The following is a 20,786-nucleotide window of genomic DNA, read 5'->3' as shown; positions in this document are numbered from 1 at the left end:
GTCAAACTGGCTCGACTTGGAATAGATCCTCCTCTCAGTTGGCTACTAAAAAACAGATGCTTTTCCTCTGGCCCCCTCACTTATTTGGCTGCCTAGTAATCTATTCCAGAAGTCAAATTTAAACTTGAAGAGATTATTCCTTAAGGTTTCCTTACTTCACAAATCTGTTCAGCTGTTCCAGTTTCAAACAAAATTACTCTTTATTGGACCTTCGTTATTTTTCTCTTCCTTCAACTTTTTTCCCCAAATGTTGAATACATTTAGCCTCTGCACTCTGTTTTTACACTTCGGTGATACGAGCTTTGGATTCTATTTCATTCTACTCTCACATTCTTTTCAGTTTGTTAGCAGATTTCTCAGTGATCACTCTGAAGCTAATGAACAAAATTTTTGTCTAACTCTAATCCTGTTTTGGACTGTAAGTAGAGAGGTAGTAAGAGAAAAACTGGGCAAAAAAAATAGCAACTTATTGCTGAAGACCATCCCATTCCTATTTACAGGTGAATCTCGATTTAATCGACTAGCACTCTTATCGGAAACAGATAAGAACCAAATTAAAATATTCAAACTGGGTCAACTATTATTCTCAGGACCCCGAATATTAATTTTGTCAATCAGCACAGCCACAATTACTTCCTCAACCTGTTCACAGGCACTACAGTTTGGGAGGCAGTCCTTGCTATATAAAGAGATCCCAGTTGCAGTCAGGAAACACTGAAAGCTGATCTGGTTGTCATTGTTTGCTTCATCTGAGCGTTTTGAGCCTTAAGGCTTCCATATTTTCATCTTTTTGGTGCTAAGTGTGCTCATAAAATGCTGTGTTATCAAAATCTTATGCTCCATTTAACCCCTAAGCCTCCCAGGCTTCCCTTTTAGGTGCTGCTGCACACCTATGATAAGCATTTGGCCTGTCAGTTTTTCCACCTTTCTGAAAGGTGAGCGTGATTAGCATTGGCAGCTTACCTGTTTTACATAAATTGGGCCCAGCCAACAAATATAGTTGGGCTTCCTACCAATGTGATTGGTTGGGCAGAGCAAAGGTCCCACCCACCACCTGCCCGATCTGCGCTCCACATCAACATTGAATTTCAGGCTTTATAAATGGTTCTTAGTTCACAGATCTCTCTAAATAATCAATGATCTTTTGCTTTTGCAACTCCTGTGATAGGTTTGGTGAAAGAATATACTTAGATATTTTTACCATTTGCCTCACTTTAATTTGCAACTTGCCATCTTTGCATCAATATATGTTCTTAAATTCTTCAACATTAGCAATTTGCAATTCATCTTCTCATTTAAATTTCTCTTTATTTTATTTTTTCCTTTGAATATCTCATTAAAATATTTCTCATACCTACTAGATTATAGTAAAAATGTATATTTTATGTACACACACTAATTAAACCGTGTTGAAAACTGGCAGCAAACCTGAGTACACTATCAACCAGAAGGAAGTGAAAAAAACACCGGCTCCCTTTGCTGATGTTAGCTTCCGCACAAAGTTTTTCTGAGACAAACAAAGCAGTGTTGTGCGTGAGAGAGCTCATAAGGAGCTATTGTTACTTTTAATGGGAGAGGTTGGTCTAAATCCAAGACAAGGGTGAATTGGGTCAAATTAAAAATTTTGTTGTCCAAATAAACATGATTTAGTCCAGCTCAATCAAGTTTGGATTTGACAATTACATGTCGGAGTTAATTCAAAAACTCGAGAGGATGCAATGGCACTGCTAAATAAAACCATATTCATGCTAAGAGTCCACACCATTCTAATATATCAAAATGGTTATGTATAATTATCATTAATGCTAACATTTCTTCGTTTTATTTTTCTGGGAAACATTTTGTTTAAGCATTGAGTTCAATTGACATCAGTAACATAGCTATTGCACAGCACTGTGCTCAAGGTGTTGTTTTCAAAGATGTATTTAAATTAATTTAAATGCTCAGAAAATTATTAAATTACATGTGGCAAGATTTCCAATTTCTAAAAGGCAAGTCTTTAAATTTACAGAATTCACAGAACCGTTACAGCATAGAAGGAGGCCATTCGGCCCATCATATCTACGCTGGCTCTAAGTTTGAGCAATGCGCCTGTACCATTCCTCCGTCTTCTCCCCGTAGCTCTGCACATTCTTCCTTTTCAGATAATAATCCAATTCCCACTTGAACCTTTTATTCTCAGGTTTTTGAGCCAGGTTTGTATTCCATTACCTTCTATAACATTATATTGTTCCAATATGTTTGGATAATGAAAACGTATGAAGAGTTAACTCAGGATGTAGAAACATGGCTGATGTTTAAATTCTATTCAAAGCATTATTTTTATCCACACACAGTGGACAGTATCTAATGGGGCCTGTAAGGGCAGGAAATGTGGCGGGTGGGGGGGATATTATTAGACAGGGGCCAAAATCTTAGTTTCATGACAGAAGGTTGAGATGTCGAGATTAAGTAAGCAGTGTTAGAGGGGCAAATGGGGCCTCACACCATCCAGTGGTGGGTTCCTATTTTCAATACATTTGCAACCCATGAATACTCATTGGGCGGAATTGTCCGTGCCCGCTGGCGTTAGGTATGTTCGGTGGTGTGAGTGGACAATATGGCTGAGAAGGCCAAAAATTGTTTTCACGACCCCGTGAAACCAGTTTGCAATTTTCTGCTCCACCCGGCAATGGTGGGCCGCGTTTCCCGCCCTCAGACAGTGAGCACCTCATAGTAATACTTCTGCATATCATTAAGCCCAGCCTGCCGGAATCATTCCACCCCACCCCCCCACCCCCCGGGACCGTCTGCCCATACTGACGTTATTGCTTGCCAGTGTGATTCATAACATCACATAAAAGGCGTGTACTCGATGGGCTGCACTTTGAGGGGAACTCGGAGGCGAGTACACAGTAATGTTGTGGAGTGCTCGCCTGGGTTGCCTGTTGACTTCAAGGTTGAGGCGTGTTGGTCCGGGAGGGCAAGGGCTACCCTGCAGCTGAGGTGTGTTGGGGGGGGGGTGGGAGGCGCAAGGACCGTCCTGCGGTTGAAGGTAGTGCACAAGCACTTGCGGGGTTGGCAGGGGGAGGTGGGCAAGGGAAGCGGCCACACATTCAGGAAATCTTGTATAATGTCACCATTCCTCTTCAGCTGAGGCAGTTCAGGCACAGCCACTTTAATATGATTGGAGTCGGGCCTCTAGCTTCTCTGCCCACTCAAGCAGTGCAGAGGCATCAAAGTGCCACCAAATGTTCCAGAGCTATTCACCCCTCGGGCACAGACTGCAAACTAATGAGCATTTTAGTGGACTGCAGAAGAGTTGGCCGACTGGGCACATTGTACAATCTCCTCACTAAAGCCGGCCATGGAGCAGTCACTGGTGGAGGCGCTCACAGCTCCTTGCAGTGTCAGCATCCAGGTTTGTACCAGTCTCCCCTATGGTTCAAGCTAACAGCGCAGTCTTGCAGTGTGGGTTAGGAAAATGCCTGCGCCTGAGCTGAGAGCACAGCATGCAGTCCAATGGGCAAAGCTGCTGCCAATTAGTCGGGTGGAGAGCGGCGGGTTTGGGTGGGGTTTCGGGCAGCCATGCAGCGCACTAAACTCTGGCCATCCAAGTGATGGCCAGCAATATCCCCAATGCGTTAAGGGACCTTCAGACTTAACCAAGACAGGTTCTTACCCATAAATAAAAACAAAAAACTACTGCAGATGCTGGAAATCCAAAACAAAAACAGAATTACCTGGAAAAACTCAGCAGGTCTGGCAGCATCGGTGGAGAAGAAAAGAGTCGACGTTTCGGGTCCACACGACCCTTCAACAGAACTGAAGTATAGTTAGGAGAGGGGTGAAATATAAGCTGGTTTAAGGTGGGGGAGGGGCGGGGGGAGAGAAGTTGAGGGTGGGGTGGTTGTAGGGACAAGCAAGCAGTGATAGGAGCAGATAACCAAAAGATGTCACAGACAAAAGGATCAAAGAGGTGTTGAAGGTGGTGATATTATCTAAGAAAAGTGCTAATTAAGAATGGATGGCAGGACACTCAAGGTACAGCTCTAGTGGGGGTGGGGTGGAAAGATTGACAATGTATTAGTTGTAGATTTAAAAATAATGGAAATAGGTGGGAAAAGAAAAATCTATATAAATTATTGAAAACAAAAAAAAAGGGAGGGGGAGGAAACGGGGTGGGGATGGGGGGAGGGGGAGTTTAAGATCTAAAGTTGTTGAATTCAATATTCAGCCCGGAAGGCTGTAAAGTGCCTAGTCGGAAGATGAGGTGCTGTTCCTCCAGTTTGCGTTGGGCTTCACTGGAACAATGCAGCAAGCCAAGGACAGACATGTGGGCAAGAGAGCCGGGTGGAGTGTTAAAATGGCAAGCGACAGGGAGGTTTGGGTCTTTCTTGCAGACAGACCGTAGGTGTTCTACAAAGCGGTCGCCCAGTTTGCGTTTGGTCTTTCCAATGTAGAGGAGACCGCATTGGTCAACACCTGCCCCTTCACTTCCTCTCTCCTCACCGTCCAAGGGCCCAAACACTCCTTTCAAGTGAAGCAGCATTTCACTTGCATTTCCCCTAACTTAGTCTACTGCATTCATTGCTCCCAATGCGGTCTCCTCTACATTGGATAGACCAAACGCAAACTGGGCGACCGCTTTGCAGAACACCTGCGGTCTGTCCGCAAGAAAGACCCAAACCTCCCTGTCGCTTGCCATTTTAACACTCCACCCGGCTCTCTTGCCCACATGTCTGTCCTTGGCTTGCTGCATTGTTCCAGTGAAGCCCAACGCAAACTGGAGGAACAGCACCTCATCTTCCGACTAGGCACTTTACAGCCTTCCGGGCTGAATATTGAATTCAACAACTTTAGATCTTAAACTCCCCCTCCCCCCATCCCCACCCCATTTCCTCCCCCTCCCTTTTTTTTTGTTTTCAATAATTTATATAGATTTTTCTTTTCCCACCTATTTCCATTATTTTTAAATCTACATCTAATACGTTGTCAATCTTTCCACCCCACCCCCACTAGAGCTGTACCTTGAGTGTCCTGCCATCCATTCTTAATTAGCACTTTTCTTAGATAATATCACCACCTTCAACACCTCTTTGATCCTTTTGTCTGTGACATCTTTTGGTTATCTGCTCCTATCATTGCTTGCTTGTCCCTACAACCACCCCACCCTCAACTTCTCTCCCCCCGCCCCCCACCTTAAACCAGCTTATATTTCACCCCTCTCCTAACTATACTTCAGTTCTGTTGAAGGGTCGTGTGGACCCGAAACGTCGACTCTTTTCTTCTCCACCGATGCTGCCAGACCTGCTGAGTTTGTCCAGGTAATTCTGTTTAGGTTCTTACCCATGCTAACCCACGCGTCTCTCTCTTTCATCCTGCAGGTGGAGTACATCAGGATCATGGAGCCTAGTGACCTAGCTGTATGCCTCACGGCTTACAGGGAGTGAAGACGGCTGGGAAGAGAGCAACTGAGGTGCTTGGTTGCGCAGAGGGAGGAGCAGCACCCTCAGGAAGAAGGGCCAGCTGGGGCTCCTGCACATGCCACTGAAGAGGCACAGAGAGCCATCACTGGTCGGCACCTAGCTAGACCCAGGGTGTATAAGCGCCGCCTTTCATTCCTGTAGATGACTGAGAACCAGTGTCGCCAAAGACTGCTCATGTCTAAGGAAATGGTTGGCTGCACAGAGCACAGGGAAGAGGCCCTGGACAGAGACACCTGCCTTTATCTTGTGCAGAAAGGTTTCACATCTGAGTGACACGAACATTGCTCATCAGAACAAGGAGCCATAGGCAGGGAAACATTCTTTGGAGTTTATTGACAGTAGTGAACATTGTGTACAAGTGATTTACACCTGTGCTCAGGCTGTGCAACTACACCTTCTTAACTGCACCCTCGCCTTTGAATCAGAAGGTTGTGGGTTCATGTTCCACTCCCGGAAACCAAGAACTGTGAATGTACTCGAAAGAGTTACAATCTGTGACTGTTGGTAACTCGAAAGAGTTACACCTTCTTAACTTTTCTACCGCTGTCACTATGTCTTGGTGCTCCCCAAGCATCCACAGTGGAGGTGGAAGCAGCCTGCTGACTGCTATACCCTGTCTGTGATGACCTGGGCGGGCGTCCTCTGGAGGGCCGAGATCTGGAGGACCTCAGTCTGCTTTCAGGGTCCTGCTGTGTGGCAGTGCAACCTCCTTGGCCTGTGGAGCTGGAGCCGCTTAGGTCACAGAAAGAGGGGATTTTGATGGGCCAGATACTCCCTGAGTCACCTGGCTGGATGGCCCCAGGGGGCGGGGGGTGGGGGGAGAAGCACATGCGGATTCTTCTCCCTATGGGTGCCCAAGTGCCCCTGGCAGGGAGAAGGTGTAGCTGAACTGAGATCAAGCTGCCCTGCATCCCTCTCACATACACACTGTTGGAGGCCAACTATGGCACCAGTGATGGAGTTCAGCCCATGCAGCAGTGCAGGAGCGATGTTCTAGACCAAAGTCTCCATGGTGGCTGCCCCTCTACCAGTATTGACCTCGGTGCGTTGCAATGCCGGCGCTATCACCTCAGCTTGAAGGCGGATGGACTCCTCCATCATGCCTTGCAATCTGAGGAGTGCAGCGGACATCCCTTCCTGATGTTCTCGAGCTTGCCTTTGCAGGTCCAGCAGCTGAGGTATGACTGAGTCCAGAGGGTCGTCTTCTGACTCTGACTCAGCAAATTTATGGCCTCCAGCAGTCCTCCAAAACTGTCAGATACGTGGGAAGTCCCTGCTGCCGCCTGCTGTGGATCAGACAGTGCGATGTGCTCACCAGATTGTGATCCCCAAGCTACTCTAAAGCTAGGTCCCACCGAGGTGTGTATCTCTGCAGTGGTGGAGGGTGTGGGTGAGCGCTGTAACGGGTCTTCAAGGAGGGTGCCTTCAGATTCCTCTTCAGAGGTTTCTTTGGGGCTTGATTGGAGGCTCTGGGTTGTGGACTCTGTCGGCTGTTTCCCAGATGCGCCTGCGAAAGCAAGGGGAGATAATTAGTGCATGGCAGTGGCCTGTGAATCAAGGCACATCGCTCGCAGCATGGTTGTCTGATGGATGTTGCACTGCTGGATCGTCACTTGGTAAAGCACCGGCAGCCTCACCGTCAGCACAAGAATGGTCCAGATCCTTGCCGGCCAGCTGGATGGCCCTGCTTTTAAGGTCCACGGCCGGTATGTGACCTCTCCCTGTTTTGTGCTCCAGCTTGCCCTGCATTGATATAGATGGAGAAAGTGTAAGCAAGACGCCTGTCAAGCCAGATGATAAGTATACCTGTCATGTGTGGGTGGTGAGTGGTCCCATGGACGGGATGAGGGCAATGAAGCTGTGTGTGAGAGAATGAATGGTGATGTCCCTTGAACCGGCAGTGAGTGAGGGTCCTGTGGATGTGTGATGGGTTTGTGAATGTGTGAGTTGAGAGCGATGAGAAGAGTGACTTACCCTGGCGGAATGGAGGAGATCATTCATCCTCTTGCGGCATTGGGTGGCTGTCCGCTTTTGAAGACCATTGGTGCTGAACACTGCTGACACTGCCTCCCAAGCTGGATTAGTGAGGCTGCTGCCAATTCTGCAGCCAGAGCGAGGGTAGAGGTCATCGCAGTGAGCCTCCACTGTGTCCAAAAAGCATTCAAGGGACGCATCATTGAATCTGCGGGCTGCAGTCTTTTTGCCTTTCGGGGCCATGTCTTCTTTGCAGCAGTCATGGGCTGGAAGCACTGAGAGGTGTGCGTGTGGCTGGACTTTAAATATGGCACCCGGTATGCTGAAGTGGTGAGGTGATGGCGTGATGGCCAAATTAGAGCCTGCCCGCCATGGAAACGGCGTGTGTCCCAGGAATGCATAATTAATGGGGCGGGTTTGGGATGATATGGTGGGAAAAGACGCCACTGCGGTCGGCGGGTGAAACATCATTTTACCCACCCGCTACGCACTTTGTGCAAATCTGGGATGATTTTGCCCATTGTCTTAAAACTTTTTCAAATTAAATCCTAACTTCATGATTAAGTCAGCAATGCACACGAAACTTGTGCCTCCTATCTCAAGGTCATGCAAAGGTGGCATGCACCAGTCGAGTTTATACATTTGGATCTGAGGTGAGCAGTTTTTTTTGTGGAAATCTGCGGCACGCTGGAGAGGAGCAGGGGACTGCCAGCTTGGATGGAGGGTCAGGAGGGGTAACGGCTAATCGGGGGTTAGGGGGGTGGTGGTTCAGTCATTAGCATTTACATGTAGGGGCCAGAGGTCTTCGAGGGACGGGAGTAGGTGGGGTCGGGATGTGGAAATGTGCAAAAGGAAGGGCCTGGCACCTTGGGTGTGGTCGGGGGGTTGGAGCAGTGAGGAGATGCAAAATGAGGGGCCTAAAGGATGTGTTCAGTACTGTCCAGTGTCAGGTCCTGGGTGTCAAAGTGCCAGTCATGGGGAAGGTCTGTAATTACAGGGGGTGAGGTCAATACAGAATGAGGGCAGGTACAGTCAGAGAATGGGATTATGGAATGTGTTAGAGGACAAGTCAAGGGATTGTAAGGACATGTCAAGGATGATGGGGGAGGAAGGGTCTAGGATCAGAGAAGGAACATCTATGGTGAGGTGGGCAGGGTCAAGGGGAGATATGGTGTGTCCACTGTCACTGTCACAGGGTCAAAGATGATGTTGGGAGGTTCGAGATTAACAGAGGGAAGCCGCGCAGTGATGTCCAGAAGGTCAAGGGTGATGGGATCATTTTCAAAGGTGTCAGAGGGCAGGTCGACAGTGACAGGTTCCAGGTTAAGGGTGATTCTTAATCTGTCACTGGATATTGCCCCAAACTGGTGATTAAGTCCAGGTCCAAGTGGGAGGAGGCCATTGTGGGGAGTGGGTGGAAAGAGTTCTGGGTGTGCCTTTAGGGGGATTTGAAAATCTCATTGCTCAGTAGCTGTGTGGAGGAAAGCCATGAGTATAGAGGTGCTCATATCATTGCCTCCCTTCTTCACACAGTTCACTTGGTGGATTCCCTATGGCCAATATTCTTGCAACCTCGGGAGTAGGAGGAGAGGATGCAACAAAGGCAAGCTTTTGCCAGCTAACAAGAGAAGCCACAAGGCCAGCAGTTGGCAGTACCAGAACGAGAGGCTGGATGGAAGGCGGGCATTGACACATCACCACGTCTTCAGGACGAGAACTAATGACCTGAAAACGTCGACAAGCCATTGCCAGAGTCAGCTGAGGCTGTCCCGGGCATCAGGCACAGAGACATGTGGGATCCTGCAGCAAGACCTACAGCCATGTGGATTTGGAGGGAACCCCATGCTCGTGGCCCTCAAGGTGACTGTGGCACTCAATTTTTCACCAGCAGTTGGTTCCAGGGCTGCATGGGTAACGTGTGTGGAATTTCTCAGGCTGCTACACACAAGTGCATTAAGGAGGTGACCAATGCCCTCTTCTGTCATGCAAATGAATTTATCAAATTCTCGGGGCCTCCACTTGTTTCTCCAGAGTGCAAGGGGTCATCAACTGCGCTCATGTGGCCATTAGAGCCTCATGGGACCAACCAGTAACATTTGTGAATGGCAAGAGCTTTCATTCTTTGAATGTGCAACTGGTCTGCAACCACAGGCAAAGAATAATGCAGCTCTGTGCTCATTTCCCATGACTTCTATATTTTACACAACTTGCAGGTCCCAGCCCAAGTTGAAGACTGGATCCTGGATGAGAAGCGCTATCCCTTCCGGACCTGGTGAACCATCCCCACTGTGTAATGGAAGAGTGGGTATAATGCAGCTCATGCCTCCACCTGAGCTATCATTGGGTAAAACTTGGCTTGCTGAAAATGTGCCTCGGCCATTCTGGAGGGGGTCTGCAGTATACATCACAGAGGGTATCACGAATAAACGTGGACTGCTGTGTACTGCACAACGTGGCCGTACAATATGGAGAACTAAGAGTGAGGAGCAGCACCCCTCCTGAAATGTGGATGAATTGGATGAGCCTGAGGAGGAGGCAATAAATGTGCATGAGACTTTAGTGAATGCCAGCGCCATGGAGAGATGTTCCAGGGAAACCATGGGCACTCTAATATATACCCGATTCGTCCAAGAGTGAGGTACCTACATAACCATGGTACCATCGTTGGAACTCCATTGCCTGGTCAGGACATCTACCAACCTCCACTAGTTTCCGTTTTGGGGCTACCTCTGAACCTGCATCCACTGCCACCTAGAAGAGCAAGGGGAGTGGACCTTCATCATACATATCCACTCATGAATATTGTTCTTGAGGACCTCTGCTTTGCACTTGGAAATATGTCAATCAGCATACCATGACCAAGAATTCAGGACCTGCACCATCGTTACAGGGCTTAGAGCGTACCTTATAACAGTTCAGTAATCCCTGTTTGCATTAATCACGGACAATCTCCTTGACAATGCATTTAAGGGAGGGCCAGTTGAACCTGCATGTTCAGCCACATCCCACAGACTGGAAAGTGCAAAACTGGACACTAGCATGAACATTCATTAAAGACTGAATACAAACACATTCCTCCACAATAAAAGAAAGACTCTAAACTCCCTTCATGCCATCAATGTTTGCCAACCATGAGGTGTGCCAGTACATTTAGCTCCCTGACTAAGTTAGTCCAAACAAATAATGCTGCTGCACAGATGAATAAATTGGAAATAATATTTAGAAGTAGCAAATTAAACTTGTTTTAATATACCCGTGCCATCTTCGTGCTCTCATAAAGTCTTAAGTTTTCTTCTCTGGCCACTATGTCTTCGTGCAAACCTGACTTTAGCAGCTGAGGTGGAGGCAGTCTGCTCAGTGCGCTATCCTGTTGCCTTTATGACCATGGTGGGTGTCCTCTGGAGATCTGGTGCCTTGAGGGCTCCGGCCTACTGGTGATCTCCTGCACTGGTGCAGGGGCACCCTCCACAACCTCATCTACTGAAGGCAGTGAGGTCAATGGCAAAGGGGATGAGGAGAAGCCACGCATCCTCGGGGTACCCTCACAGAAAGTCCCTAGCGTGGCATGTACGCAATCCTTCTCCATCTGCGGGCGATGGCACCTCCTGTCCCCATGAGGACAAAGGGCAGATGCTGCATCCCCACCTTGTCTAGTCACTGTTGTATGGGGCCCATGGCTAAAGTGACAAAATGCAAGTCAGAACACATATAGGTTATATGTTGGACCTGGCTCTCCATGGCGGAACCCCTCCATGGAGGAAGCCATGTGCTCACATGTCTGAGACATGGCAGAACTCATGGCTTTCATGGACTCCTCCATTTCCCATTGCCTGCACAAAGCTGTGCATGATCCCTGGCATCTCTGCCATAAATTCCCCTACCTTTTGGTCCATCTCCAGCAGGTTTCTTGTGGCTGCAACCAGAGGCCCAATATCAGCATGGGGCTCAGCAAGGGCCTGGTCCCCAGCAATCTGAGGACCTGGGCTGTCACAGTTTCTCTCAGCTACTGAGACGTGTGTGCAATGTGCTCACCAGACTGTGCTCCTGAATCCAAATGTGAACCCTCCACAATCCTTGTGGGTGGAGGTGGTGGAAGAGCCAGGTGATGGTGCACTCTCTGAGGCAGTGGTGTCATCATTCCACAGGAACACAAGTTATAAGAGCAGGAGTAGACCATATGGCCCGCTGAGCCTGTTCTGTCATTCAATATGATCATAGCTGATCGTCGGCTTCAACCCCACTTTCCTGCCCGCTCCCCATATCCCATATTTCCAGAGGTAGAATCTTCAGACTCCTGCTGTGGCTGTGGCCTGGGCATTGTGAGGACCTCTAGCGGAGAGCAAAAAGAACCACATTAATCTTCAGCGCAGTCAATGAACACTTCCCATTTCCTCAAATGCCTCCTGTGTGCCCACCTGCCAGCACCAGGTTTGATGCATTCTCACTCTCATGCCTGACCATTTCAGCCTTGCCACATGTGATCACCCGGCTGCCCTCCTCTCCTGCAATTTGCAGTGGCTCTTCCTTTGCAGAGGCAAGCAGCTTCAAGTCAGGCACTCCGCCTCTGGTCCTTGTCCTCGCCCTCGAGTTGTGGGTCTACTTCTCCTACATGACAACGTGCAGATTTAGTGACATGTGAAGTGACACCTAACCCCCTAGTCTGCATGCATCCCCATCACACATACTGACTTGTTAGTGGTATGTTGGACCCAAGCACTTGCAAAATCCAAACTGTCACATGCTTTGTCATGTAGCACTGAGAGTGATCACGTTTTCAGCAACCTGGCCTAGCTGCCCACTCGCAAAGATACATTACTTGATGGCCCCATGAGCAACTCTTTGGTAACATTTGATCATGCCACTTACCCTGGTGAATTGCAGCAGGTCATTGTCCCTTTTCCTGGTACTGGACCCAGGATCTTTGGTGGAAAGATGGTTGCGCAGCTCCTTTACGATCACCATCCAGGCTGCCTTGGTCAGGAAGGAGGGTCTTCTGTTACCATCTGTGGGGAAGAGCACCTCCTGCTGTTCCCTGATGTCCTCCAGCAGAATCTGCAGGGAGGTGTCACTAAACCATGGGGTCAGCCTCTGTATAGGACCACACACTTGTGTAGTTGAAGGAGTTTGGTGGGTGGGGCATGGACTCAGGACACAAAAAAGTGAGGGGAGAGTAGTTTGAGGGGGGTAGGGGAGGGCAATGAAGAGTTGCAAGAAGAAATTGACCAAGGTGCTGATAAAATGGAGTTGAACAGGAAAGTTGTGGCTTGATACAGAGCCTCCTTGTATATCCAGGAAGCTCTTTGATAGCTTATTCGTACCTGCTGCAAAGTCACCTGATGGCAGGATCCACTAATGAATACCCTCCCCGCCGCCTACTCGCATGTGTCTCCTGTGCCCACCACTGGCCCTTTAAATTTTAATTCTAATTGCGTGTGCGCCAGACACGCAAGTAGCAGTGGCACCCATTTTTGGTTCTGTCGTCGGGAGACACATGTTCCACTTTTCAAATTTTGCCCAGTATCTTTAATAATTCTGCATAGTATCTCTAATAAATAGCACAGATTTTGCGCTTAGAATACATTGCCTTATTCAGTGCTTCAGTGCTACATGACCATTACTCTGTCAGGGCTAAATCTGTTCCTGTGGAAACAGGTGCACCTGTTGTTGCTGCTTTTTGTATCCTACATGGGCAGACAGCTGCACTGGGGCTGCAACCTATATGATTCACCATAATGAATCTCTGCAGAGCTTTTGTGCCTCATCTGATAGATCTCCTTGCAGCTATCCAGTGAATCCATAAATCTCACCATCATATTACACTGCATAATGTTCCCTTTCTAAGTTATTGTTGCTGAGCCAAAACTAGTACTCCAGGTATATAAAAGATCCTTAATCTTCTTTGATTTCATAAAGTTCTGTCCAAACATAGATTCTTGATTTACATCATGTTGCCCTCTCATATTTCTGATAATCCCAGGGCTTGACACTTCTACAATTTTTCCAATGCATTGCTGACATTGGGTACTTCTAAATGCCAATCATAATAAATATAATTTTGTTAGTGGCAATGGAAAAAGTAACAGTGAATCATGACATAATTACAAATAATTATCTTTTCACAGTTCCAGAAGAAGAATGATGGAGGAACTCTCGCTATATTCCAGTCCTTTCTGCTCTTGTGTTTAAAGCTAAACTCTTACACAAAAAAGGACACAGCAGGCAACAGGTGGCTAGCCTCCCAACCCCAAAGCTTTTAATGCTATGTAAGGAATGGAGGATTTATTTGGGAGGGATTCCTTGGACTTGTAAAAATAGCAGTGGACAACTGAAAGTATCATATTATTTGGATGCTCTGTGATTTGCACAAATATTACATTTAATTGTCCATATGCACTGGTAATGTGTAAATGCATTACAGTGCACACAACTAGTGTTAGTGCAGTATCCAAATGGATAAATGTCCTATGCATTCATTTTATCAATGGACTATCAACTGCGCTCACAGAATACAAAGCAACTGATGAAAACGAGGAAGAACACGGTGATATACTGAGTGTAAGGAAGGAAGAAACTGCAGTTGTGGTATTTTATGAGATGCCAAGAGGTAAAGGGCACAGACTAAGTATGCTAGAGTAGGGTTTGATTGATGAGTCACTTGCCTCTTTGCAAACAACACTGAGAGGTGATCTGCATAGTACGGGTGAGTCCTCCGTCTCAATCCTTAGGCGTTCCTGACAGCTGCCTCAAATGACTGCGGGGTTGATTAAAATCAGTGAATAGGGGACCATGCTTGAATTAGCAGCCTTGAGAAATTGGTGCCTGAGAGAGTTTGATTCAGTCATTTTTAAGCACTTCCTGAAAACACCTGATGCAAACCCTCAGGGAGCAGGCTGAAGCAGCGGTATTCAATGGGAACCCCACCTCCATTAAGGCAAATTTGGGATAGTGATTTGGCTGCGTTTGGCAAGTCTTTGTGCCTAAAACAGAGCTGACTTTTGGCTGCAGCACATTTTGTTATTTCAGTGGCTGCAGGAGTGTTGGAAAAGATGGAAATGTACCTCGACATTATAGGGAAGCAGTTGACTTGTGTGACCTGTTACAGCACATATTGGAGGAAAACACTAATGAAGACACAGCACCACCAGTGGCCCTCAACCTCAATGCACTAGCCTCATTCCAGACTACAACAGGTTACTTAAGTAACACCAATCAGTTTGATGTCCATATGGTCATCAATCAGGTGGCATATGCCCTCTTTTTAAGGAGACAGCAGTACATCATCTTCCCCATAGAGACATCAGCCTCCCCCATGGAGCCAATGCCGTTGTCATTGGGCTGTGTCTCTACACCCCCACTGCCCGGCGTGACAACAATGAGTGTAGTGATGCTCTGAAGTATTTTCAAAATGGATGCTGTATTATATCTTACATCCATTTTAACTAAAACAAAAGCAGGATATTGCAGATGCTGGAAATCTGAAACAAAAAAGAGAAAATGCTGGAAACACTCCTCAGACCAGGCAGCACTTATGGAGGGGGAAACAGAATTAACATTTCAGGTTGATGTCCTTTCATCAGAACTGGAAGAGGTTAGAGATGTAACAGTTTATAAGGAAGTACAGAGCCAGGGGATATAAGGGGAGGGAGGGGAAGGGAGGACCTAAATATGCTACCTATATATTGTTTGATATTGGTTCTAATCAGTTAATATTCAGCCCTTTATTTCCTGATTTGAACCCTCAATCTGTAAACACATAATTTGCTAATTATATTGAAGAAATTATATTCATGCTCAGTATCATTTTTTTCTTCAAGTTACCTGCAGACTGTGCAAACAAAGCACTTTGGATGGAATGTCCTTCCAAGAGCTGAGATCACCTCTCCACCAATGAAGTCCCCACAACTGTCACAACGAGTCCCATACATTCGTTGATAATCCAATGTGCAGATATATTCTCCATTTTTGTAGAAGAAGTTTGCTTGTGCCAAGTCGGAGCCACAAACTGTAAAACAGCGATAATGATATTAGACTGATATGCTTCAATCTAGCACCCAGCTGTACCCTAAATCTCAGCATTGGTGTTGATTTGCACATTTAAAATGAGATTTTGATCCAAGCCTGCTGTCAGTCAGGATCTGATATGTCCTGTTCTATGTATATCTAATCCAACTCAATCTAAACTAACCCCCTTACATAAAGTGTATATGACGAGGGTTAAAATTTTAGTTATTAGAAAGTTAAGGACTGATATACGTTTGTCTCTTCAATAAAGACAATTCAAAGAAAGACAAAATAATTAACCCTGTACATCGATGAATTATTATTTGCATCATTTAACGTTACAAAAAGTGTGTATGTGAACAAATAAAATGACGACACTGCACAACTAAATATATAACATATTGGACCACGGTCAGACACACCTCGTACCAATCACGGACCACTCCATAAGAGGATCCCCCCCAACCTTGAGATCACTGAATTCCCCCCGGCGATTGGATTCACTGCATGTCCAGACACACCCTATCCTGATCACCAACACGCTCTGCAATTGGTCACCCTGCCAACCTTGTGATCCCTAAGTACCCCTGCGATTGGACAAGATTCAATGTCAACGAAATGCAAAATCAACAACTTAATGTAAAACCAAGACACTTCACACTCACAAATCATCAACAACAATGACAACTTATATTTATATAATGCTTCTAATTTAACGAAATGTTCTAGGGCATTTCACAGGGGCATTATTAAACAAAGGAGGACATCCGACCACATAAGGAGATATTAGGTTAGATGACCAAAAACCTCATCAAAGAGGTAAGTTTTAAGGATGTCCTAAAGGAGGAAAGTGAGATAGAGAGCTGCAGAGAAGGGATTCCAGAGCTTGGGGCCTAGGCAATTGTAGGCACAGCCACCAATGGTGGAGCAATTATAATTAGGAATGCACAAGAGGCCAGAATTAGAGGAGCACAGACATCTCAGGGGACTGAGGGAGAGGAGATTACTGAGATGGGGAAGGGCTAGGCCAAAGAAGGATTTGAAAACAAGGAAGAGGATTTGAAAATCAAGATGTTGCTTGAGTGGGAGCCAAAGTATGTCAATGAATCTAGGTGATGGGAACGGGACTTAGTGTGTGGTAAAGGATGGCATAGAAAACATAGAAAACAGGAGCAGGAGTAGGCCATTCAGCCCTTCGAGCAGAGTTTTGGATGACATCAAGTTTGCAGAGGGTAGAATGTGGGAGAACAGCAAGGAATGCATTGTAATAATTGAGTTTAGAGGTAAAGAAGGTATGAATGAAGGCTTCAGAAGCAAATGAGCTGAGACGGGCAAATTCAGGTGATGTTACAGAGGTGGAAAGGTTGTCTTCCTGATGGAAATAGTGATGCCCAATACATTGCAAGGAAGTCTAATAACAGAAAGATATTCAAAGCAGGATACAGGAAAGTGCATTTCCAGCATCAAAACTCACATTCTGGACCAGCTTTTAAAAATTTGCATTCCTCGTAGCTCTAAGTATAACAGATGGGGTGTTATCAAGGCACAATCTCAGAGATCTAGTGAATAAAATCCAAAACAATTCTTCCTAGGGAGCATAAGGCACAATCAAAATGAAAACTACATGAAAAAGACTACCTCAGTCATCACCTGCTCTCTAATACTACTTCTCAATCTGGGAGGAAACTGTACTGATCACTGTACTGCATCCATAATGCAATCAATAAACTGCATCCTGTTTTATCTCTTGTGGAGTGAAATAAAATGAGTAGATGCCCAAAATCATCAGCCAGAGGCCAACAAAAGTTCTTTTTCCTCAGTTGTCTTCGATTGTTTTCATAGAAATACAAGCCAAAGGTTTTTGAATAGGTTTAGCTTCAACTTGATTAAATAAAAACACTTGTGCTTTAATGTGCTGACAATTCTGTAGCATAAAATGATGAACTTGCAAATATCTATAAAAATTCATTCCAAACCAAATATATATGTCAGGAGGTAGGGAGAAAAAGATTCACGCAGAGTTGGATATACGGATCAGTGGGAATCCAATCGTCTAGTTTAAAGTGTCAGTTCAGGGACAAAGAGAGAGGTCAGAGCTGCTGCTGGATATTAAAAAGGTGATAACTATGGTCTTTATCTTTCAAAGATAGCTTGGTTAAAGTGCATTTCCTGAAGCAATGAATGAGTTTTAATGTTTTGTGAACAGCAAAGGCGGCATAGTCCTAAGAGACAGCAGACAAAAATGAGCTATGATTCAGTGCCCAGTGGCTAAAGGCACAATGTACTCAGATGGTGGAACTGCAATAATTTTCATTGGGCCAGCTAATTGAACTTATTTCTAGGATATTGATGCTCACTGCAAATACTATCTCTTAGATCACAGGCCAGCTGAAGGAGGACAAGTGATTATGGGCAGAATTTAATCTGTGGTGTGCTGTTCATGACAGTGGAGCCAGAAATGGGCTCCGCTTTCGCTTTCGTGTCAGGAGCCGGCACCCATGTGATTCATGTGAAAGTTTAAAGGGTCAGAAGTGAGCATGTTAAACATGTGTAATTATGTGTGGTGGGGGTGGGTTTCCTTTGGAGGATCCTGCCATCAGGTGACAGTTCAGCAGGTCTAGGCGGGTTATAAAAATGCCATCTGGACAAGCAGGGAGGTTCTACATCAAGGCCCCGACTTTGTTGTACACCTTCTGTCACAAGTCTGAGCCATTTGCTGTGCAACCCTACACCTGCCACAGGCTCCCACAAACCTCTTCCTCTATCACAGCTCCACCACCCGTGCCCCCCACCCCCTCCCCCGCTTATTAATCTTTATTATCCTGGGACCCCACTGTCCCATCATATCCAAGCCCTTTCCATATCACTCTGGAGATGTCAGATGAAGACACAGGCCAGCCCCGCAGTTCAGCGATGTCCCCCTGCCGACTCTCCTCCAGGCTATCAGGGAATGGTGGGAGCTGCTCTTCCTGAGAGATGGTAACAAGAGATCCTCCTGCTTGACTAAGAAGGCACAGATGGAGATTGCAGAGGTTAGTAACCATGGGGCCCACCAAAGATCCTGGGTTCAGTGCAGGAAAAGGGTTAATGACCTCCTTTGATTGCCTTGTTAAGTGTCATCACGATATGGGATTGTCTCTCATGTGGGCATCAGGCTATATACTTGTGCAAGTGTGCAGCTCAGCCAGGCAGGTGAAGGTGAGATCAACTTCAGGACTGCTTGGCACTTGAGGCCAAAGTGTGTGATAGTTTGGCTTGAGTGAACGATTGGATGCATTCTAACACATCACTGGGCCAGTACGTGTGACGGTGAGCATGCAGACAAAGGGGGTCAGTTATCATTTGCCAAGTCATTAAATCTCCACTTCCTCCTGCAGGACAAGCAGACTCATAATCTGAAGGAAAGGATGAAGATGGGCAGAGAAATGAGGAAGTAGCCCTCCAGATTGTGTGAGAACAGGGCAGCTGAGCTGTAACTGAGAGGGAGGCTGGATTGGCAAGGCATCAGAGTGAGAATGCATCAAACCTGGTGCTGCCATATGGGCACTCAGGATCATGCGAGGAATTGTGCTGTGCTCGTAGACCCTGTGGAATCTTAATGTGTTTCTGTTTGTTCTCCTTTACAGGTCCCTATAATCCAGAACCTGAGCCTCAGCCACTCCAGGAGACCAAAGACTCCAGCTGTGAGGAAGATGACACAGAAGATGTACCATTACCTGCTTCTCCCACATCCTCCACCAGATTAGGTACACTCACTTAGGTCACAGAAGGATCAGATTTAAAATCCGAGCTACACTCTTGTGAGCACAGCTCAGGCACGTCCCAGCAGCTGAAGGAGGCTGAGACAGCCAGGTCTCAGACATTCATAGGACTGTTGGGGAATAGGCTCACGATGAGCTGCATGCTGAGGATGGGTCTCTAATCATGGCCGCAAGAAGCCTGCTAGAAGTGCAGCAGAGGTTAGGGGAACATAGGTGCAGATGCCAGGGGTTATGTGCAGATTTGTGTGAATAATGAAGGAGCCCATGCACGTTATGAGTTCTGCCATGTCTCAGGCAAATGAGCACACGGTTTCCTTCATGGAGAGGTTGACAACCGTGAGCACTCGACCCATATGCGCTCTGACCCACAATCCGTTGCTCTAGCCATGGTCTCCATTTGGCAGTGGTTAGACAAGAGGGGGGCGTGGCACCTGGAACTCCATCCAGGGAGGTGCTATTTGCACCCAGATGGAGGAGGAGCGCATGCCAACTGCCCTGGGGGCTTCTTCTAAGGACAATTCCAGGGTGAGCAGCTTCTCCTCATTTCTGCAACTGACCCCATTGCCTCCAGTAGGCATGCTTGGGGAGGTTGCCCCTGCACCCTTGCAGAACACCCCCAATAGGCTGGAGCCCACTAGACCTGGACCTCCAGTGGATGCCCCCCCCAACCAAAGTCATTGCAGGCCATGGGGGCATCACACTCAGTAGCCTGCCTCTGCCTCAGCTGCTATGTTTGTGTCACACCAAGAAGTAGTGGTGGGAAAAGAACTTATGAGAGCACAAAGGAGGCAATGTCTTTTACGACATTCACTTTGTCACATGTAAATATTGCACAATATATTGCTTTCATTTTATTCATGTGCATATCATTATCCTATTTTGCAACTTGTTCAGCCAGAAACCAAACGATACTATCATGCCTCATAATAGGCACTCATTGAAGGTTGCTGGGGAATGTTAGACATCTCCTTCATTGTGCAAGAGACTAGAGCGTTTTTGTTTGTAATCAGTCTTTATTTAATGTTCATATGTGTGTCCATTTAGGTGTTCACCAGTCTCTGGGACAGGGGGGAACATGCAGGTTTTGCAAACACTCCATTGCTGTGTCAAGGAGATAGCCTGAGACTGTATTCCATAGGGCCAATTGAACTGCCTTTTGCGAAGTTAAGGACCTGTAATAATGGCACAGGTTCTGAGATTTTGGTGACGATAGAACATACAAACATATAAGTTAGGAGCAGGAGTAAGCCACTCAGCCCCTCGAGCCTGCTCTGCCATTCAATAAGATCATGGCTGATCTGACTGTAACCTCCTGCCTACCCCTGAAAACCTTTACCCCCTTCTTTATCAAGAATCGATCTACCTCTGCCTTGAAAACGTTCAAAGACCCTGCTGTCTTTCGAGGAAGGGAGTTCAAAGATTCAATACCCTCTGAGAGAAAAAAAATTCCTCTCATCTCTGTCTTAAATGGATGACCCCTTATTTTTAAACAGTGACCCCTAGTTCTAGATTCCCCCACAAGAGGAAACATCCTTCCCACATTCACCCTGTCCAGACCTCTCAGGATCTTATATGTTTCAAT

The 20,786-nt window shown here is 46.5% G+C and overlaps 1 protein-coding gene across 9 annotated transcripts in view; it reads right to left on the bottom strand.

Annotated features, from left to right (window-relative positions):
- Window positions 1-20,786, bottom strand: part of ablim3 (actin binding LIM protein family, member 3) — a 335,178-nt gene that overhangs the window by 171,405 nt on the left and 142,987 nt on the right. For all 9 annotated transcript variants that reach the window (XM_078550582.1, XM_078550574.1, XM_078550577.1 and 6 more), the window contains one exon: window positions 15,261-15,444. In XM_078550582.1, coding sequence (XP_078406708.1) covers window positions 15,261-15,444 — 184 coding nt within the window. The remainder of the gene's footprint in view (window positions 1-15,260; window positions 15,445-20,786) is intronic.

This window comes from Cetorhinus maximus, chromosome 10 (genome assembly GCF_964194155.1).
Source record: "Cetorhinus maximus chromosome 10, sCetMax3.hap1.1, whole genome shotgun sequence".
NCBI lineage: Eukaryota > Metazoa > Chordata > Chondrichthyes > Lamniformes > Cetorhinidae > Cetorhinus > Cetorhinus maximus.
This window is presented reverse-complemented; position numbering and strand designations above follow the sequence as displayed.